Source organism: Arvicola amphibius, chromosome 12, assembly GCF_903992535.2.
Source record: "Arvicola amphibius chromosome 12, mArvAmp1.2, whole genome shotgun sequence".
NCBI lineage: Eukaryota > Metazoa > Chordata > Mammalia > Rodentia > Cricetidae > Arvicola > Arvicola amphibius.
Genome location: NC_052058.2, coordinates 136,686,613 through 136,704,255, shown reverse-complemented (window position 1 = coordinate 136,704,255; position 17,643 = coordinate 136,686,613). Strand labels below are relative to the sequence as shown.

The window sequence follows — 17,643 nt, the reverse complement described above, 5'->3', positions numbered from 1 at the left end:
CCTTCCGTTACATTAAAATACTAATTGTATCGAAAGCAGAAACAGAAAGCAACCATACGACATCACTTGTACTTCTCTTGGAAACACAGAACAAGACATTTGGAGAAAGAGCCAAGGCGCTTGAGACGACCAATAGATCTTTTCGGTTTTCCGCCCCGCCTCCACGCATGCCCAATAGAAGGTGCTCGCCGCAAAAGCCACCGTCTGGGTTTAGGGACGGAATCTGTGCGTCGCGGAACCTTTGGCTCTGAGCTTATGGTTGCGGAAGGCGCATGTTTGTCGTACGGTTTCCGGCTGCTCTCGGCCTTCGCGTGGAGCTGTAGTTCACAGCTATGGCGCCTCGCGTGACCCGTCGCCAGACCCTGGAACGGTGTCTGAGGGAAGTCAAGAAAGCCACCAGCCGACCCGAGTGTTTCCTCACGTAAGTGCAGATCCAGGCCTGGGAGGGCGACCCGTATCGCAGGGATGCCGGGCGGGCAGGCGTTCGGCAACTTCTGAAACACAGGAGTGGAAGTACAGGTCGCTTAACCCCAATTTCAGACAGTTTCTGCTGTCTTGGCCTGTAGGAGTTTTCTCAGTGAAAGCTGTACAGTGCATATCTCCTAGTTGTATGCTACTAAAATAAAACGAAGCTCCTTTATTAGCGTCCAGAGAGACTTTTGACACATGCTACCTTATTCCGTGCCGATTGCACTTCCGAATGTATGGCCTCGAAATACCCACCGCTTGCCACTCACTAAGTTTATGAAAAGTACGTACTTGTACAAGGCTTGTCAGTTATGCACTTTCACGACTGAGTTTGAAAATTAGGGTAGACTCCTATCTCTCTTCCTAGCACATCGATTAAAGTCTGTAAAAATTATGACTCAGATTTCTATTGCAAATCCCTACTCTTTAGCATCACAAATTCACCGAGTCCCAAACAAGAGCTTCCCCTCCTCCTATAACTCTTCTCGCTCCTGAAGTCATTTTCCCGTTTCCACTACTAGGCTTACCTTTCCTGCCTCAGGAAAAGGCTATGCTATCATTTTATTTATTCCTAATTTATTCCTAATCAGCTAGTCTACTTCTTTGGTGCTATCATTTTTCTCTTATTTCCTGTGCTTCCTCTGTCTGGTTCACTAGCATCCTGTGCATCCTATCTAACTATATTTAGACTTTGATTCCCAATTGTCATACTCACTGTTGTGACTCCAGCATCAATCTCCGTCGTCCTTTGGGAAACTGCTTAAGCTTCCTCACAAATCCACCATTATTCTTTCTCTTTCCAAATAGCAAATTATCATTTTGGCCTTCCCACTATCCGCTTTCGGTTTTAAAGTGACAAGTTCTTATCTCTGCCTCTGATGTGGTTTGGGTCCTGGTCCCCCAGCATCCATAATCTCAGGCTCATACTCTTGCTTCCTTAATCACACTATAGCTGTCTGGGTCTTGCTGTCCTTCACGCTGCCTGAACTCATCTTTGTCAAGGTATTTTTTTTTCTGTTTCTTATAACCAGAATCCATGTTTCCAGACCTTTATACTACGTAATCTCGTTTACCTGTCGATATCAATCTGTAGATTTCATTTCAGGTGTCCTATCCTTAGAGACATGTCCCCAAATTTATAGCCAGATACTAATCACTTGCCAAATGAGTAATAAAAAGTGTTATGCGGCAGGTTTGAGAATTTGTTTTGTTTTGTTTTTGGAGACAGGCTTCTCTGTGTAATCTTGACTATCCTGTAACTCAGAGAGACTGTCTGCCTCTGCCTCCTGAGTGCTGGGAATAAAGGTCTGTGCCACTACCACCCGGTATCAGGTTTGAGAATCTGAGGCTGACTTAGTAGGTATCTCAGGCAAATGGATGAGTAGTGATTGTCCAGCCTACAATCTGTACAGCCAAGTCAGATACCCTGGTTCATCAGCAAGATGCACACTGTTGGGAGCAAGGGTCTTTACGTAAAATTAATGCTTCATTTTCATTTTATTCTGTAAATAAGGTATGCTTTTTGTTTTTTCTTTTATTTAACAATGCTTGATATCATTGTGTATAATCTTACTTAATTCCTTTCCCCATAGGATTCAAAATGGACTAGCATCAAACTTCACCTCTTTAACAAAAGTTCTCTATGATTTTAATAAAATCTTAGAGAATGGCCGAGTCTCTGGAAGTCCTTTACAGAAACTTGAGATAAACAGTTTTGATGATGAGCAGATTTGGCAACAACTAGAACTGCAAAACGAGCCAATCTTACAGTACTTCCAGAATGCAGTTAGTGAGACGATTGAGGATGGAGACCTCAGCCTTCTCCCGGAGCGTGACGACCAGGAGCGTGACGACCAGGAGCGTGACGACCAGGAGCGTGACGACCAGGAGCGTGACGACCAGGAGCGTGACGACCAGGAGCGTGAGGAGGGTGCCTCAGAGCTGGAGGCTGAGAGCCAGGAGAACCTAGAGACTGATGTGGAGGAGGAGCAGCTGTCAGACATGGGTGGTAATGTTCCTAAAGCAGGGGAGAGAGCCCAAAGCAGATCCGACCCAAGGGAGAGTCCCGTTTTCAGTGATGAGGATTCCGACCTGGACTTTGATATCAGCAAACTGGAACAGCAGACCAAGATGCAAATCAAACCATCCGGAAAACCAAGAGAAAAGTCTGTAGTGGATGATAAATTCTTCAAACTGTCTGAAATGGAGAACTTTTTAGAAAAAGTAGAGAAAGAAGAGGAAAGGAGACCTGATGGCGAAGAGGAGGAGGAAGATATTGATTTTTTTGAAGACATTGACTCAGATGAAGATGAGGGAGGGCTGTTTGGACATCAGAAGATTAAGGTAAGGCTTTAGGGAAAGAAACTTTTAAGCTAGATGTCATGTTTTCCTGAGTAGAGATTTAATGTGCCTCAAAGTTCCTTAAAGCACAAGTGAAGTATTGAAGAGATTAAATAAATTTAAAAGCTGAGCCAGTGCAGGAGTGTAAATATTTTAAGTGGGACACTGATTATGTGCTCAAAGCCAGCCTGGGCTGAGTGATGAGACCCTGCCTCAAAAAACACTGCCCCTGCACACACACCCAACTGAATATGAAAAAGGAAGATATGGATGAGAGGGGCTTTTAACAGTTACCTATTTGGAGGGTGGTTTTGTTTTTTGTTTTTTTGAAATAATGGTAATTAGAAATTCTGAGTTGGAATAGTGTGCTCTTATTTTATGTCTTTTAAGTAGGTGTGCTCTTTCTTTCAGTGTGTTGTGCTTCAGTTGTCCTTTAAGGTAGTTAACTAGTTGCTAGTTTCCCTAATAGCTGTTTCTGGCTGGGGTAATAGTAAAGTTAGAAAGCAATTTGTATGTGTGTATCGTATGTGTAGGCACGTGAGTGTTTTTTTGCAATTTTCTATCTTTAAATTTTTCAAAATCTTTCTTTTAGTCAAATAAAAGTTCCAGAAATCTGAAATACAAAGATTTCTTCGATCCAGTTGAAAGTGATGGTGACGAGCTGGGTTCAAACAAGGAGGACGGGTTTGCCGAGGACGCGGAGGAAAGCCTTTTAGAAACGTGAGCACTTCAAACTCTTTTAGTTTGTAAGTGGAGTGGTCCAGTCATAGATGTAAAATATATACTCAGAGTTGTCAAGTATATCACAGAAGTCAGACTCTAAATATATATCAGACAGCTAGAAAAATGTGTCTGGATTTCAAGGGATATTGGTGATTATTTAATTTATAATTGCACCAGCAGAGCAGTCAGCCTTTTATGTTGTAAGTAAGGCCCTGGCAATTGGGTTTTGAGCCAGTAGCCCTGGGTGTCTGGAACTCACTCTGTAGACCAGGCTAGCCTAGAAACTGAGAGATCCGCCTGCCTCTGCCTCCCTAGTGCTGGGATTAAAGGTGTGTGCCACTACCACCTGGCACATTGTTTCTTTAAAGTTTATTTTATCTGTATGGTTTTATGGTTTACTTGTATGTCTGCTCACTGTGCAAAGGCCAGAAGATGGTGTCAGATCCCCTGGGACTGGAGATACCAAGCAACCAAACAGTTGTGAGCCACGTGTGGGTGCCGGGAATCGAACCCATGTCCTCTGGAAGAGCTGCCAGTGTTCTTAACCATCTTTCCAGCTCCTAATGTTTAAGCATTTTGTATCATGGGTTGATGAATTATGTATTTGATGTATTAGTGCTTTCTATTCTGTTTCTACATAGCAAGCATTTCACCTAAAGATCTCTTCCTTGACCAGGTTTGTAGTAGTGCACGCCTTTAACCACAGCACTTGGGAGGCAGAGGCAGGTGGATCTCTGTGAGTTTTAGGCTACCCTAGTCTACCAGGGAAGTTCAAATACAGGGCTACATAGAGATAGACCCTATCTCTAAATAAATAAATAAAAGAATCTCTTCTTTTTGAGCCAGGTAGTTGATGACTTAGTAGATAAAAGCACTTGCCATGCAAGCCTGGTAACCTAAGTTTGATCCCCTAAACCCACAAAAGTTTTTCTCTTGATCTTAACATGTATGCTTTGGTATACATATTGCCCACACATGTCATGCATAGAAAATAATAATAAATTAAACTTTAAAAAGTTAGAGTTCTTTTGTTCCTAGGAGACTTAACAACCCTGGAAGTTATGAATGTTGAATGGCACTAGGTATTAAAAAGTACTTTATAATTGGAATAATATCTTTGTATTCCTATTGGCTTGTAGTGTTTCCACTTTGATAACCATCTTGGTATTGTAGGGATGAAGATAGTGACCTGGAAGAAGGTGAGGAAGGTGAGCAACATAAAGAAGGCTTGAAGAGAGTGACCTTTGCTTTGCCAGAGGATGAGGCTGAAGAGACGAGTCCCTTAGCTGTAAAGCAAGAACCTGATGAAGTCAAATCCTCTTTTGAAAAGAGACAGGAGAAGGTAATTATTAGGACTTCTGTTATATGTTCAACAATGTGGAACCTTGTTAACCAGCCTGCTCTTTTAAAAGCAAAGTCCTGGCTCCCTAAAGATCATGTATACTAAGGTAAGTATTGTGCATTCCTGGAAATCCAGCACTTGGGAGACTGAAGTAGGAGGATTGTGTCGAGTTCAAGGACAACCTGGGCTACATAGTGAGCATTAGATCTGCCTGGGATATGTAGTCTGCCCTCTCTCATTTAAAAAAAGAAAATCTTGCCTATACTGTATATAAATACCACATGAAAATCATCTTATAGTTTGTATAAGTTAGTGCTTCCATTTCCTAGCCCGTAGCCTTCATTTGGAACCAGATTTGTAAAATCTTTTTCTCTGTGCCTGTTTTCCTGTCTGGTACACTTATGCTTAGTTACCCTGTGACCTCCTTTAGCTGTGTCAGCTGCTGGAGGGGGTGTGTCTCATTTAAATGAGTGCCAGACAGATGAAATGCAACTTGATTTTAGTGACTTTAGCTTGTTATTGTCCTTTGGTTCTGTCACTTACTTATCTTAAAACGAAATATCAAGACTACCTGAGGGATTATTTTTCAAAGGCAATTTGAATTAGGTTCAGGGTCGTCACTGTGTCCCTAGAAGAGATAGAAAGTCTAGAATAACTTTATGAGTCACTACCCTAATGTCTTTCCACCTCGCTCTTCTCCCCGCCCCCCAAAAATACTTGGTTTCACTGAGGAATTACGCAGACCTTCAAGAAGTAAATAATGTGATGTTTGGTTGACAGCCACATATGAGAAGTAAAGCAGAATGTATAAACAGGACTCAACACGTAAATATCCACGTTGACTTTAGCCTCTTTCTTGGCTGTGTTGCATGGATCCACACCAGTGTGGCGAGAGCAGTGCCACAGGCAAGTGGGCTTTGAATTCAGCGTAAGGTCAGCAAGCTCCAGGGATGTCAAGGAGTTAACCGTATTTTATTCCTTTTTTGTGATTCAGGGAACTACAAATATATCAAGTCCAAAACTGTCACCATGATTTTTGGCCAGATTCTAGAAACATCACTTTAGCAAGAAAAAGACAAAATGTCCACCGTTACGTGCTATCGCTATTAGACTTGTCAGTGTGGTAACAAAAGCAAAAGCTAGGGAGGCTAAAGTGCAAGCATTGTTTCTTACCAAGGACCCTGGACTCACTAAGAAGTGAGCAGAAGGGAAGTGGGGAAACAGAAGGCCTCTTAAGATAAAACAAATGGTCTGTTACAGGGCAGAACTGAGCCAGCTCCATCAAAATGATATTCCGGACTAAGTCATGTTATCCTAATCATGTTGTGATGATTAAGCGTGCTAGTGGCTTGTGCAGACTTAGATCCTTTGAATAGAACAGAGCCCACAAGCAGACCCAATACTTCTGGGGAGATGGTACATTAGTAAGTACACATTTCAGTATAACCTGTCTTATTTTCTAGATGAATGAGAAAATCGCATCTTTGGAAAAAGAGTTGTTGGAAAAGAAGCCCTGGCAGCTTCAAGGGGAAGTGACAGCGCAGAAGCGGCCAGAGAACAGCCTGCTGGAAGAGACGCTCCACTTTGACCATGCTGTCAGGATGGGTATGGCGCCTGAAAGACTTTGAATAATGTTTGTTTTCTCCCTGATTTTTGTTTTAAAAATTTGCAACCATACAGAAAAGTAAAGTGGATATGTATGCCCTTTAACTGAATTCACCAGTTGGTAACAGTTTGCAGTTTTTGCCTTAAGTCTCTAGTGTATGCCCCTCTCCCATCATTAAAAAGTAATTGTCAGGGGCGGGGAGACGGCTCAGTTGGTAAAGTTCTTGCTGTGCAAACATGTGGACCCAAGTTGGGGTCCCCTGCACCCACACAAAAAGATCCTGTAATCTTAGCACCGAGGAGGCAGAGATGGGAGAATGGCTGGAGATTGCTGAGACTGCTGGTGGAATTAATGTCTATAGGTTCAGCAGACACCCTGTCATTTGTAGGTCAGAGGTCAATGCTGACCTACACATGGCACATATGCCAGTGTGCACATGTATCTACTCCCACAGAAGCACAGCTGCCACTATCTTGGCACTTAACTGCTAAGGAGGGTATCCCAGGCATTGGGATGGAAATGTTATCATTTACCATATCCATTCAAGTTACAGATATAACTCAGTTGGTGGACTGCTTGCCTAGAATACTTGAATTCCTGGATGTGATTCCTTGAATTGCAGAAACCAGGCATGATGGCCTATCTTAGCACTTGAGAGGGAGAAGCAGAGGATCAGAAGTTCAAAGTTATCCTCAGGTTACTTAGGAAGTTTGAGGCTATCCTGGGCTGTATGAGATCCTGTTTCAAACACACACACACACACACACACATACACACACGCACACACCCCACACGGAGAGATGGGGAATGGAGGGAGGGTATTCTGCAGTTAAACTTTTTTTTTTTTTTAATTTTTATTAACAGATATTTTCTGCATAGCTCTGACCATCTTGAAACTCACTTTGTAGACCAGACTGGCCTTTAACTCAGAGGCACCACCACACCACGCTTGGAACTTAATGGATGCTAAAAAGGATTTGCTTAGATAGCCAAGGTTTACGGTGTAATTGTGAACAACTCCGTGAACTGTGACAGAGTGCAGGCCTATGAACAGAACAGTATAAGAAATTCTCCACTGTCTGATTTAGAAGGTGTAGGGTTGACCTAAGAATTTGGATGTTTTGTAAGTTCCCAGGTGTGGCTTATTGTGGGTCCAACACGTATTTGAGAATCCCTAGTCTGATGTGTATTTATCTAACAAACATATTATGTTTCTTTTAGCCCCTGTAATCACAGAGGAAACCACCCTCCATCTAGAAGATATCATTAAACAGAGGATTCGAGATCAGGTCAGTAAGAATGGAGTGGATTTTAATTTAATTCTCACTGTATTATTTAGAAATAATGCTTTCTTAATTTTTATTTGATCCTCTTGACTTTAAAGTGCTGAGACTGGAAGCAGGTATTTTCCCCTTCTCTGTAGGGCATAGCTCTTTGCTCATACCCAAGAAAGTAATGTGTCTGATGGGAACAGTGGCCAGAGCCATTGTCAGTATCATCTGTTCCGATGATACTTGTTGACTGGATGGGTAATAGGGCTTATGATGTATTGGGGACCTCTGAGTGCCATCCTCAGTGTCCCCTCAGGGTTCAGAAGACTCACAGCAAGCACTGGACTTAGTTCTGAGGGAGAAGATGAACTCTCCGCTATGCACTGTTCTGCATCAGTTTCTTTATTCTCCTGCTGCTCTCCTCCTAGTCTGTACAGTTTGCAGTTTATATACACAAGCAAACAAAGGCAATTCTCTGAGCTTGGACGTCCCTATCTTTGGAGGTCCCAATGTGATCTATACGAAAGACTCCTTTCCTGACTGCATGTCCTGTCACATGGAAGATAGTTGCAGGGAGGGGGCTTCTAATGTATCTCAGGGAACAAAGTGGAGATTAGACTGTGGGAACCACGGTTATTGACTATGTGACTAAATTTCCCACTGGAGATCCCACAGAGTGTGGGGCATGACCCAATATACCAGTACATGGGAAAGACTTGTGTCCAATAATCCATCCTTTGCTGAATCTTGTACCAAGGGAGAGTGCTTATTGCTTCACCAGAGATCCACTGTGAGAATCAGTCGATATACAAATGGTGGTGGGCCCAGCGCCTTGTGAACTGGGTTTGCCTCCATCAGAACGCATTCGTTCTGGTGATTCTGCGGACTGCAGCGATGATGGGCATCCGGCTTGCTCGTACCCATGACCCTTCCTCCATCTCGGCACAGTATCTGCTGTAATAAATCAAGGGTGGATCTTTTCAGATGTTAATGGCCTGGCACAGAGTTTTTGGGAGTTGTTCTGGTTTTGTCAGCTTAGAATAAAAAGTAGACATTATGTTACAAGTATGTGACTGGTCTTACTAGAGATACTTCCTTAGTGCATCTACAGTGGGGGAGCAAGAGCAGGAGAATACTATATGAGAGTATCTGAAAATGTAGAACAGAGTAGAAAAACTAGGTTAATTCAATCACATAGAAAGGTGGGCTGAAAAAAAAAATAGCTCTAAAGTAAATCTAAGGGCTGGTGGTGTAGCTCTGGTAGAACTCTTGCTTGGCATATGTGAGGCTCTGGTTCAGTTCCTAGCAAATGGTTACAAGGCAATTAAAGTTGGTAACTAAGAGGAAGATTGACTTTAGCTTAAAGGCAGAAAGAATATTTGAACTAATGTCCTCTTTGCTCTCTTCATCACACTTTATTATTTGCCACTTAGAAAAAAAATCACTTTTTTTGTTTTGTTTTGTTTTTTGTTTTGAGACAGGGTATCACTGTGTAGCCCTAGCTGGCCTGGAATACTGTGTAGACCAGGCTTGTTCAGAACTCACAGGTCTACCTACCTCTGCCTCTCAAGTTCCGAAATTAAGATGTGGGCTATCACATTTAATACTTTTTCAAATTATTGAGACAGGGTTTCATGTGCCCATAGATGGCCGTGGAACTAACTACATAGCCTGAGATGGCCTTGAATGTTTAATTCTCCTGCCTCAATCTGGTATTGTGGGCACTGCTTCTGTGAGGCTGAGAAATGAAATCAAGACCAAGGCTCTATGCACACAAGACAAGCACTCTACCATCTGAGCTGTATCCCCAGCCCAAGTAGTTGAAAATTAATGTCTTTGCTGTAATTCTTATGGAACATAGAAATAAATCTTGGATTCTATTAATGTATTTGCACTTCAGGCTTGGGATGATGTAGAACGAAAAGAAAAACCCAAAGAGGATGCGTATGAATATAAAAAGCGTCTGACGTTAGACCACGAGAAGAGTAAGCTGAGCCTTGCTGAGATTTATGAGCAGGAATACATCAAACTCAACCAGGTAAGGTGACCTCCAAGGCCCTCAGGGCTATGACTTCTAAAGAAATGGCAGAGGAGAACCACACCTTCAGTTAACCCCGATCTAATCTAGTTCTCAGACACCTGTGTAACAGCACGTGCTGGGAATAGAGGGCTGGTAATCAATTTGTATAACAGTTACTGATTTTTCCAGCAATTATTATAAGGTATTGTAATTCTAAAATCCTACTTCTTTGATATTTGAAGTAATTGATGTATCTTATATATTTATGAGATTATCTTGATTGTTAGGCTATTTTTATTTGTTTTGTTTTATTTTTCTTAAATTCTAAATTTAACCTAGATAAACAGCAGGACAAGGTCATATCCTGGCAAGACTTTTTTCTCTACACTGGTTTTATTGGAGTGAGCGCTAATTACACAATGTCATCTGACTTGGGCCACAGCCACAGACAGCTAGTACCTTCTTACTCCTGCCGTCCCATTCCCCCCCCCCCCCCACTGCCTTCTGCTCCTCTGTCGTAATTATGAAGAACAAAAACAAGCAAGCAGAAGACCATTTTAGCCTTTCACGGTGCCCATTAGGGGCTAGGGGAAGACCAAATATAAAATTACCTGACTCTGTAGAATTAAATGGCTGTCATTTCCATATCAATGTGACTAATCTGAATAAATCTTGCACAAATTACATTCATTTAACATAAAAAACATTTTGACACAGTTTTTCAGACCTGATGGGGCACTCCTGAAGTTCCAGGACTCAGCAGACTTAGAAGAAGGATGATCATATTTTGAGTTGGTTCTGTGCTACGTAGTGAGACGCTGTCTTGAAAAACCAAAATAAGGAAGTGAATAATTCAGAAGCACTTAACTGTAGTTTTCTTTGCAGTTCCCTGCACCCTTGCTCATCAGTCTGCTGCGTCCTGTTTCTCCCCATCTCCGCTGTCTTACACCCTACTTCTGTGAATTTGCCTGTTTGGGACATTTTGTATAAATAAAGTCCCACAATTTGTGACTTTCATTTAGCGTTATGTCTCTATGTTGACAGCATATATCAGCACTTTATTTCTATTTTATTGCTGGGTAATATTCCTTTTGTGTATGTGCCACCGTTTCCTTAGTCTTTCTTCAGTTGCTGAGTATGTAGACTGTCACCTTCTGGGTATAGCAGATCCTACTTTGTGTGTGTATCTGTGCACATGCATGCGTGTTTATCTCCTTTAGTGTCCTTGGGTTTATTATATCGAGGAGGGAAATGCTAACTCTCTTTAACCTTCTGTGAACAGCTAAGCTTGCTGCTGCTGTGGCTACTTTATTTTTATTTTTGTTTGAAATAAGTCTCACTATGTAGCCCTGTCTGACCCCAAACTCACAGAGATCTGCCTGCCTCTGCTCCTCAAGTGCTGGAATTAAAGGAGAGTGCCACCACATCAGGGTGGAATGCTGCTGCATAGTTGTGGTTCTGAGAAAGTAGCGCCCTCGTTGCCTGTAATGTTTTATCTGTGGTACACTGTAAACTGCTTCATCTGATATTGACCTTACTCACTTAGCAAAAAACTGAAGAAGAAGATAATCCAGAGCATGTAGAAATCCAGAAGATGATGGATTCTCTCTTCCTAAAATTGGATGCCTTATCAAACTTCCACTTCATCCCCAAACCGGTATGTGCGTTTACAGTTCAGTGTAAAAACAGCATGTGTGAACTTCTTATCTCTGAGCTCTGTTGGTATCAGGACACACTCCCTATAAGTCACAACAGGGCTTCTGTAATGGAGGGTCACCCCGATCTCCAGTGGGACCCTCCGTGGTCACCTTCAGTTCAGAGACTCAATGATTCCTCTTCTCCTGACCCTCTCAGTTGTGTTTGATTATGTGATGGTGTCTATCCCTCACACTGATTGGTGCCTGCTGCAAGTCATTTTAGGTCCTTTGCTTACATCACTTTCATTGCCCAAAGCACTAAGCTGTTGTTACTGTTTCCAGTTTGCAGATGAGCAAACTGAAGCTTGGACGTGGGAGAGGCAGAACTAACACTGTGCCCATGTGCTCTGCACTGCTTAATGTGTTCTGTTCAGTCCAGACTTCTTAGGCCCCTTTCCTGGGCTGGCTGGAATCTCCTGACTCCTTGATACTCTACTTACAGCCACCTGTGGTTCTATTAAACACCTGTCGCCCTTTGGTGTCTCTTGTGGAGGTGTTTAAATGTCAAGTAAAGAATGGTCTGGATGTCAGAAGCATGCAGAGACCAAAGGGAAACATCAGGCGTCTTTCTCTATTGCTCTCCACTCTGTCTTTTGAGACAAGGCCTCTTCGTTGATTAAATCTGAAGGTCACTATTTCAGATAGACTGATTTGTCAGTGAGCTCCCAGATTCTTCTGCTCTCTACTTCCCCAGCACGGGACTCAACAGGCATGTGCAGATATGTCTATTTTTTATATGGAAACTGGTGATTTGAATTCATATCCTCTCACTTTTATAGCAAGCACCTGACCCACTAAACCGTTTCCCCAGCCCCTGTTTTGCCTTGGTTTAAAAGATTTTGTTGTTGTTTTGCATTTTACTTACTCTTCAGGAATGCCATGGCTGCTATAGGGTCCTCTAAAATTTCTGTTTTCATGTCTGGGTCTGTATTTCACCTACTGTCTCAGCAGATGTGAACTCTTCACCAGCATCTATGCTGTATTGTTTTGAGATTGCTTCTGTTTCTCTCTGATTGTGGGACAGCATAGTATTTCTCATGAATATCTGAACAGTAGCCCAATCGGAAAAGTTTTTTTTTTTTTTTTTCCACATTCCACATTTTCTTCTTGCTTAGAGTCCAGGATCCTGTCCTGTTCCTCATGTGTGTTTGCTCTTACGACATTTCCCTGGGACATTGTCCTCTGGACGTGACTTGGATGTTATTATCTTGAAAGGACGACTACCCATACAGCCCCTCACAAGATTGATCCATTAACTTCCCTCATCTACATTATTTTAGTTTTTACAAAGTTTAGTACCATTTCATGCTAATATATAAAGATAAGTTTCAAGTAGCTTAAATATTTTATCAAGTAATCTTACTCTTTTCTCATAAGCATTTTTCATATTTCTTTCGAGAGCTTAGACTTTTCCATAACAAAAGGCAAGATGATAACAAATCAATATATTTTATTAAGTAGATGGGATTCTTTGAGAATGTCCAAATAGGTAACATGCAGTAGTATTTGACTGGCAGAATGTTGTACACATATGTAGCTGTAAATGCTTTTGGAATAGTTTGCTGCTGCCTGTTGTCATGGTTGTCATTCCAGCTAGCACAGTAATGTTTTAGGTTTGTGTTTTGTTTTCAGCGTGTGGTTTCTTTTAAAGAATTTATTTATTCCGTTTTGGAACTAGCTTTTATCGACCAGGCTGGCCCCAAACTCACAGAGATCCTCCTGCTTCTGCCTCCCAAGTGCTGGGATTAAAGGCGTGCCACCACCGCCCGGCTCTATTTATTCTTCTCTCATGCAGTGCATCTTGACCACAGCGTCTCTTTCCACTCTGCCCAGTTCACCCCGCACTTTCCCTCTTCCCCACATGCACCCCTCCTTCATCTTCCCCCAAACAGGGCACTCGTCCCAGGGGTATCACCCAAACATGGCACAAGATGCAGTAAGACTAGGTACGAATCCTCATGTCAAGGCTGGGCAAGGCAACCCAGTAGGAGGAAAGGGTCCTAAGAGCAGGTGAAAGAGTCAGAGACAGCCCCACTCTCACTGGGGGATTACACCAAGCTAGCAACCATAGCATATGCAGAGGAGACCAACTCCATAAAGACCTTATTGGATGACATTTGCTCCACTTTCTTCTCCCCACTAAATGCCTTGTCTCTTTTCTAGCCTGTTCCTGAAATTAAAGTGGTGTCGAATCTGCCAGCCATAACCATGGAGGAAGTAGCCCCAGTGAGCGTCAGTGATGCAACCCTCCTGGCCCCAGAGGAGATCAAGGTCGGAAACCAGTGTGGAAATGTTTATTGACTGCAAGGAAGTTTATTGCAACCAGATCTGCATTTGTTTAGTGTGACTTTCCTTGAGTTTCAGTTTTTATTCTTGTGTATCTCAGTAATTTCTAGGTATATCCCCCCCACACCCTGTAGCTGAGTTGTTCATCCATGAATTCAGCCAACTGCATGTTGAAAATATTCAGCAAAGAAAACCGAGTCTGGTTTGAACACGTGCAGACTTTACAACCAGCTATTTGTGTGTAGTATTTTCATTGTCCCAGGGCTTCATGCAATCCACGCACAATTTGCAGTGTATGGGATATGAATGTAGGAACTTGGGTATCTGTGGGGTCCTAGAGTCAATCCTCTGTGAATATGGATGCTTATATAGTGAGAGGAGTGATTAGTTATGCAATGCTTAAAAACTAATTTTGTGTATTCAGGCATCATGAAAGTTGCAGATATGAGAAGTATTACAAATGTTTTAAAGTGCCTGTTTCAGTCTTTGAAAATCCAGTAATACTTCAGTATTAGCCCATCCCCATGCGGATTTTATCCATAATAATCATAAAGTGCATTGTAGCGCTTACCGGCATTGACATCTAGAATCCAGCAGACCATTTGAACACTGGAACACCTTGGATATTCCAGGCTCTGACATCCTCTGACTCCTGCACATGGACATTCGTGCCTTACAGAAGCAGTGGCTTCTCTGTTGGAGTAGCATCTGGGTGTCCTCTTCTGTCTCTTCTGCTTTGTTACATATACAGCCAGCACTTCTGTCAGAACCTGGCGTGATGAGCTGACAGCTCACGAGAAATGAGGATGTCACTCTTTTTTGGAGTCAGGATTCCCTGCTTCCTCTCTTCATTGGTCTTTAGGACCCTCTCATCCAACCCAGGGGCTGCCATTCACAGCTGAGAGCCAAGACTGAACCATTCATGTCCTTTGACCTGTTGGCCAATACTGTGGGCTTGAGAGCCCAGCTCTCTCTGTTTCTTTTGTGAGTTCATTTGGGGCTGAACTCTTACTGAGTCAGTTCTGGCAAAGAGCAAAGTGTAGCTTTAGAGTTACCACAGCTCCTTGGTACCAAGCAGGGCCTGCTCTGCCTCCTCACGCACTGTTCCACTGTGTGTGCTTCATCGTCTCATCCTTCAGCAGGTGTTAGATGTGGATAACAAGTATGGTGGTTGTTTAGGGTTTTTATTTATTTGGTAGCTTTTGTTTTTATTTTTTTTTAATAGGAGAAAAATAAAGCTGGAGATCTAAAAACAACTGCTGAGAAAACAGCTACAGACAAGAAACGAGAACGGAGGAAAAAGAAATATCAGAAGCGTTTGAAAATAAAGGAGAAGGAAAAGCGAAGAAAATTGCTTGAAAAGAGGAACCCAGACCAGCCTGGGAAGACCAGCAGAGCAGCAGCTAAAGAGAAGCTGAAACAGTTGACCAAAGCAGGCAAAGTGTCCTTGTTAAAGGTGAGTACGGACAGGCGCCTGTTGGCGACTTCATGGCATGTGTTGGGCTGTTTCTCTACTAGGGTGTCAGAGCTGCCTCTGGGTTCTGAAGCACACTGCTCAGCAGTGACCTCAGCACCCTTCAGGCTTTCTGTAGACCTGTACAATGGCAGGCCTGTCAGCGAGTTTTCTCTCTTCTTTTCTCTTTTCCCTAAGGTACAAGGGTGTTGTAATAATGGAATGCATGTTAAGGTAGCCGACTGTTTTTGTAGTGGCTTTTCATGTTTGTGCATTTGGTCATTGTTCTGATCATAATGTGCTGTATGCTTTGCGTTGTCTCACAGAAGCATGATTTGTAATATCTCTGTTTTGTTTTAACTGCAGGATGAACGAAAAGACAAGCCCTTAAAGTCATCTCAGGCATTCTTTTCTAAATTGCAAGATCAAGTAAAAATGCAGATTCATGATGCAAAACAACCAGGAAAGATAAAGAAGAAAAAACAGGACATTTCTGTTCATAAATTAAAGCTGTAATATATTTGAATTTAATATATAAATTTGTAAGTTTCTGTCATTATTTTGTTTTATAATAAAATTCTTGAGACCTATCTCAGTTTGCTTCCTGTTGCTTTGATAAAGACCATAACCAAAGCAGCTTGTGGAGGAAGGGCTTTTTCATCTTACAGCTTACGGTCTGTCACTGAGGGAACTCAAGACACAGCAAAGACTGTCTACGGGCCTGCTCTCTGTGCCTTTCCCAGCTTGCTTTGTTCACAACCACTTAGTTACTCAGGTGTTGCACCATCTGTGGTGGACTGGGTCCTCCATCAATCATTAATCCAGGAAATGTCCCACAGACTTCCCTACAGGCCAATCTTTAAAGCCATTTTCTTAATTGAGTGGATTTGATTTTTTGTTTGTTTTGTTTTATTTTTTTTCCAGATGATACTGACTTGTATTAGGTGACATACATACATACGTACATACATACATACATAGCCAGCAAAGACCTGTCTTTGCTTGATGGGAACTCCTTGAGACTTCACAGTGCTTTGGGAAACCTCTCCATAATCAGCCACTCAGAAGATGAAGGCTAGGGAATCAGAAATTCAAGATTTTCAAGATTTTCTTTAGCTTAAAAGTGAGTTGGAGGTTAGGTTAGACCACACTAGCCCCTAAAACATCATAAAACAAATAGAAAGCCTATCTTTGTTTCTCTGGGTGTGAAACACACCTGAACTTCCCAGTGCCCTTCCTGCATTAGTGCTTGCCAGCTGATTTCACTAATACACTCTTTTGCCTGCCTGCTATGAGAAGCACCCAGAGCCAGTCACATCCCTCACAGCCAGCTGTTCACATAGTCCTATGAGTTCTTCATTTTCTTCCACTATTGTGTCTGTTACTTCACAAAACAGGACTTTCACATATGTGGTTTAGATCTTTCCCCTTTGGGAAATCTTAATACCTGGACAAAGAGCACAGGTTAGATGCTACAGTTCATAGTAACATACTGAGAGGACAGATACGATCGAGAAGGGAATCCAGAAGCAACAGGCTTAATGTAGTTTGGAATACGACTGGCAGTCTTCAGAGTCCCCTAGGACAACCAGGTGTCCATTGCTCAGACATCCCCACTCAGAAAAATGCCTTTCACTGATAACGTCATGACTAGATGGAAAATAACCAGCCTTAATCCAGATGGGTAGAGAATGAGATTTAAGATTAAGAATGACTGGAAAGGCGCTTGATTTTCATCTGCAGTGATCAAACCCAATGGTAAAGAATATCCTTTATTAATTTAATATTTAATATTCTTTATTAATGCTGAACATGGCTGTTATCGGAGAGAACTAGGTTGTTTGGGTTTAGATTAAATACTGGTTCGCTGAGTCAGCTTGTTCTGCTACAACAAACTAAATTTGGGGAATTTATAGAGAACTTAATTCTTTTTTTTTTTTTTTTGGTTTTTTGAGACAGGGTTTCCTTGTAGTTTCTAGAGCCTGTCCTGGAGCTAGCTCTTGTAGACCAGGCTGGCCTCGAACTCAGAGATCCGCCTGCCTCTGCCTCCTGAGTGCTGGGATTAAAGGCGTGCGCCACCACCGCCCAGCCGAGAACTTAATTCTTAACAGTTCAGATGGAGTGGTGTCTGATGGGGGAGATGTGGGTGTCAAAATGGCATTTTGTTGCTTTGTCCTTGGGTTAGGTAGAAGGGCGGGACTCCTCCCCCAAGCCTTGGTGTGTATGTGTGTGTGCCTGCGTGTATGCATGTGCATTGGTTCCCTGGAACAGGAGTTGCAGGTAGTTGTGAGCCACCTAGTAGAGCTGCCTGGGACTGAACCCAGGTCTTCTGCCAGAGCAGCAAGTGCTGTTAACCTCTAAGCCATCTCTAGTTCTTATTCCCAAAACCTTTTTACCACCGTGCTAATTGTATGCAACGTCAAGGCCTCTGAGGATG

General features: G+C 42.5%; 1 protein-coding gene across 3 annotated transcripts; it reads left to right on the top strand.

Annotated features, from left to right (window-relative positions):
- Positions 1–213: 213 nt before the first annotated feature.
- On the top strand, positions 214–15,796 carry Mphosph10 (M-phase phosphoprotein 10). Of its 3 annotated transcripts, none has more exons than XM_038314041.1 (12): positions 214–421; positions 2,061–2,334; positions 2,395–2,811; positions 3,401–3,528; positions 4,705–4,873; positions 6,337–6,478; positions 7,701–7,768; positions 9,651–9,788; positions 11,317–11,427; positions 13,631–13,738; positions 14,979–15,209; positions 15,573–15,796. In XM_038314041.1, the coding sequence occupies exons 1-12, from the start codon at positions 333–335 to the stop codon at positions 15,720–15,722; spliced, it is 2,025 nt and encodes a 674-aa protein (XP_038169969.1). In that variant the 5' UTR covers positions 214–332; the 3' UTR covers positions 15,723–15,796. The 3 variants fall into 3 exon arrangements, with proteins under 3 accessions (XP_038169969.1, XP_038169967.1, XP_038169968.1); XM_038314040.1 differs by having other exon boundaries at positions 215–421; positions 2,061–2,295; positions 2,341–2,811; XM_038314039.1 differs by having other exon boundaries at positions 2,061–2,811.
- Positions 15,797–17,643: the final 1,847 nt, after the last annotated feature.

Bases quoted from the DNA above. Each gene is read 5' to 3' on its own strand.
- Mphosph10 (XM_038314039.1), top strand. From the start codon at position 333: ATGGCGCCTCGCGTGACCCGTCGCCAGACCCTGGAACGGTGTCTGAGG. The intron at 11,428-13,630 runs GTATGTGCGTTT...TCTCTTTTCTAG, and splicing joins TCCACTTCATCCCCAAACCG to CCTGTTCCTGAAATTAAAGT. The intron at 15,210-15,572 runs GTGAGTACGGAC...TTTTAACTGCAG, and splicing joins GCAAAGTGTCCTTGTTAAAG to GATGAACGAAAAGACAAGCC.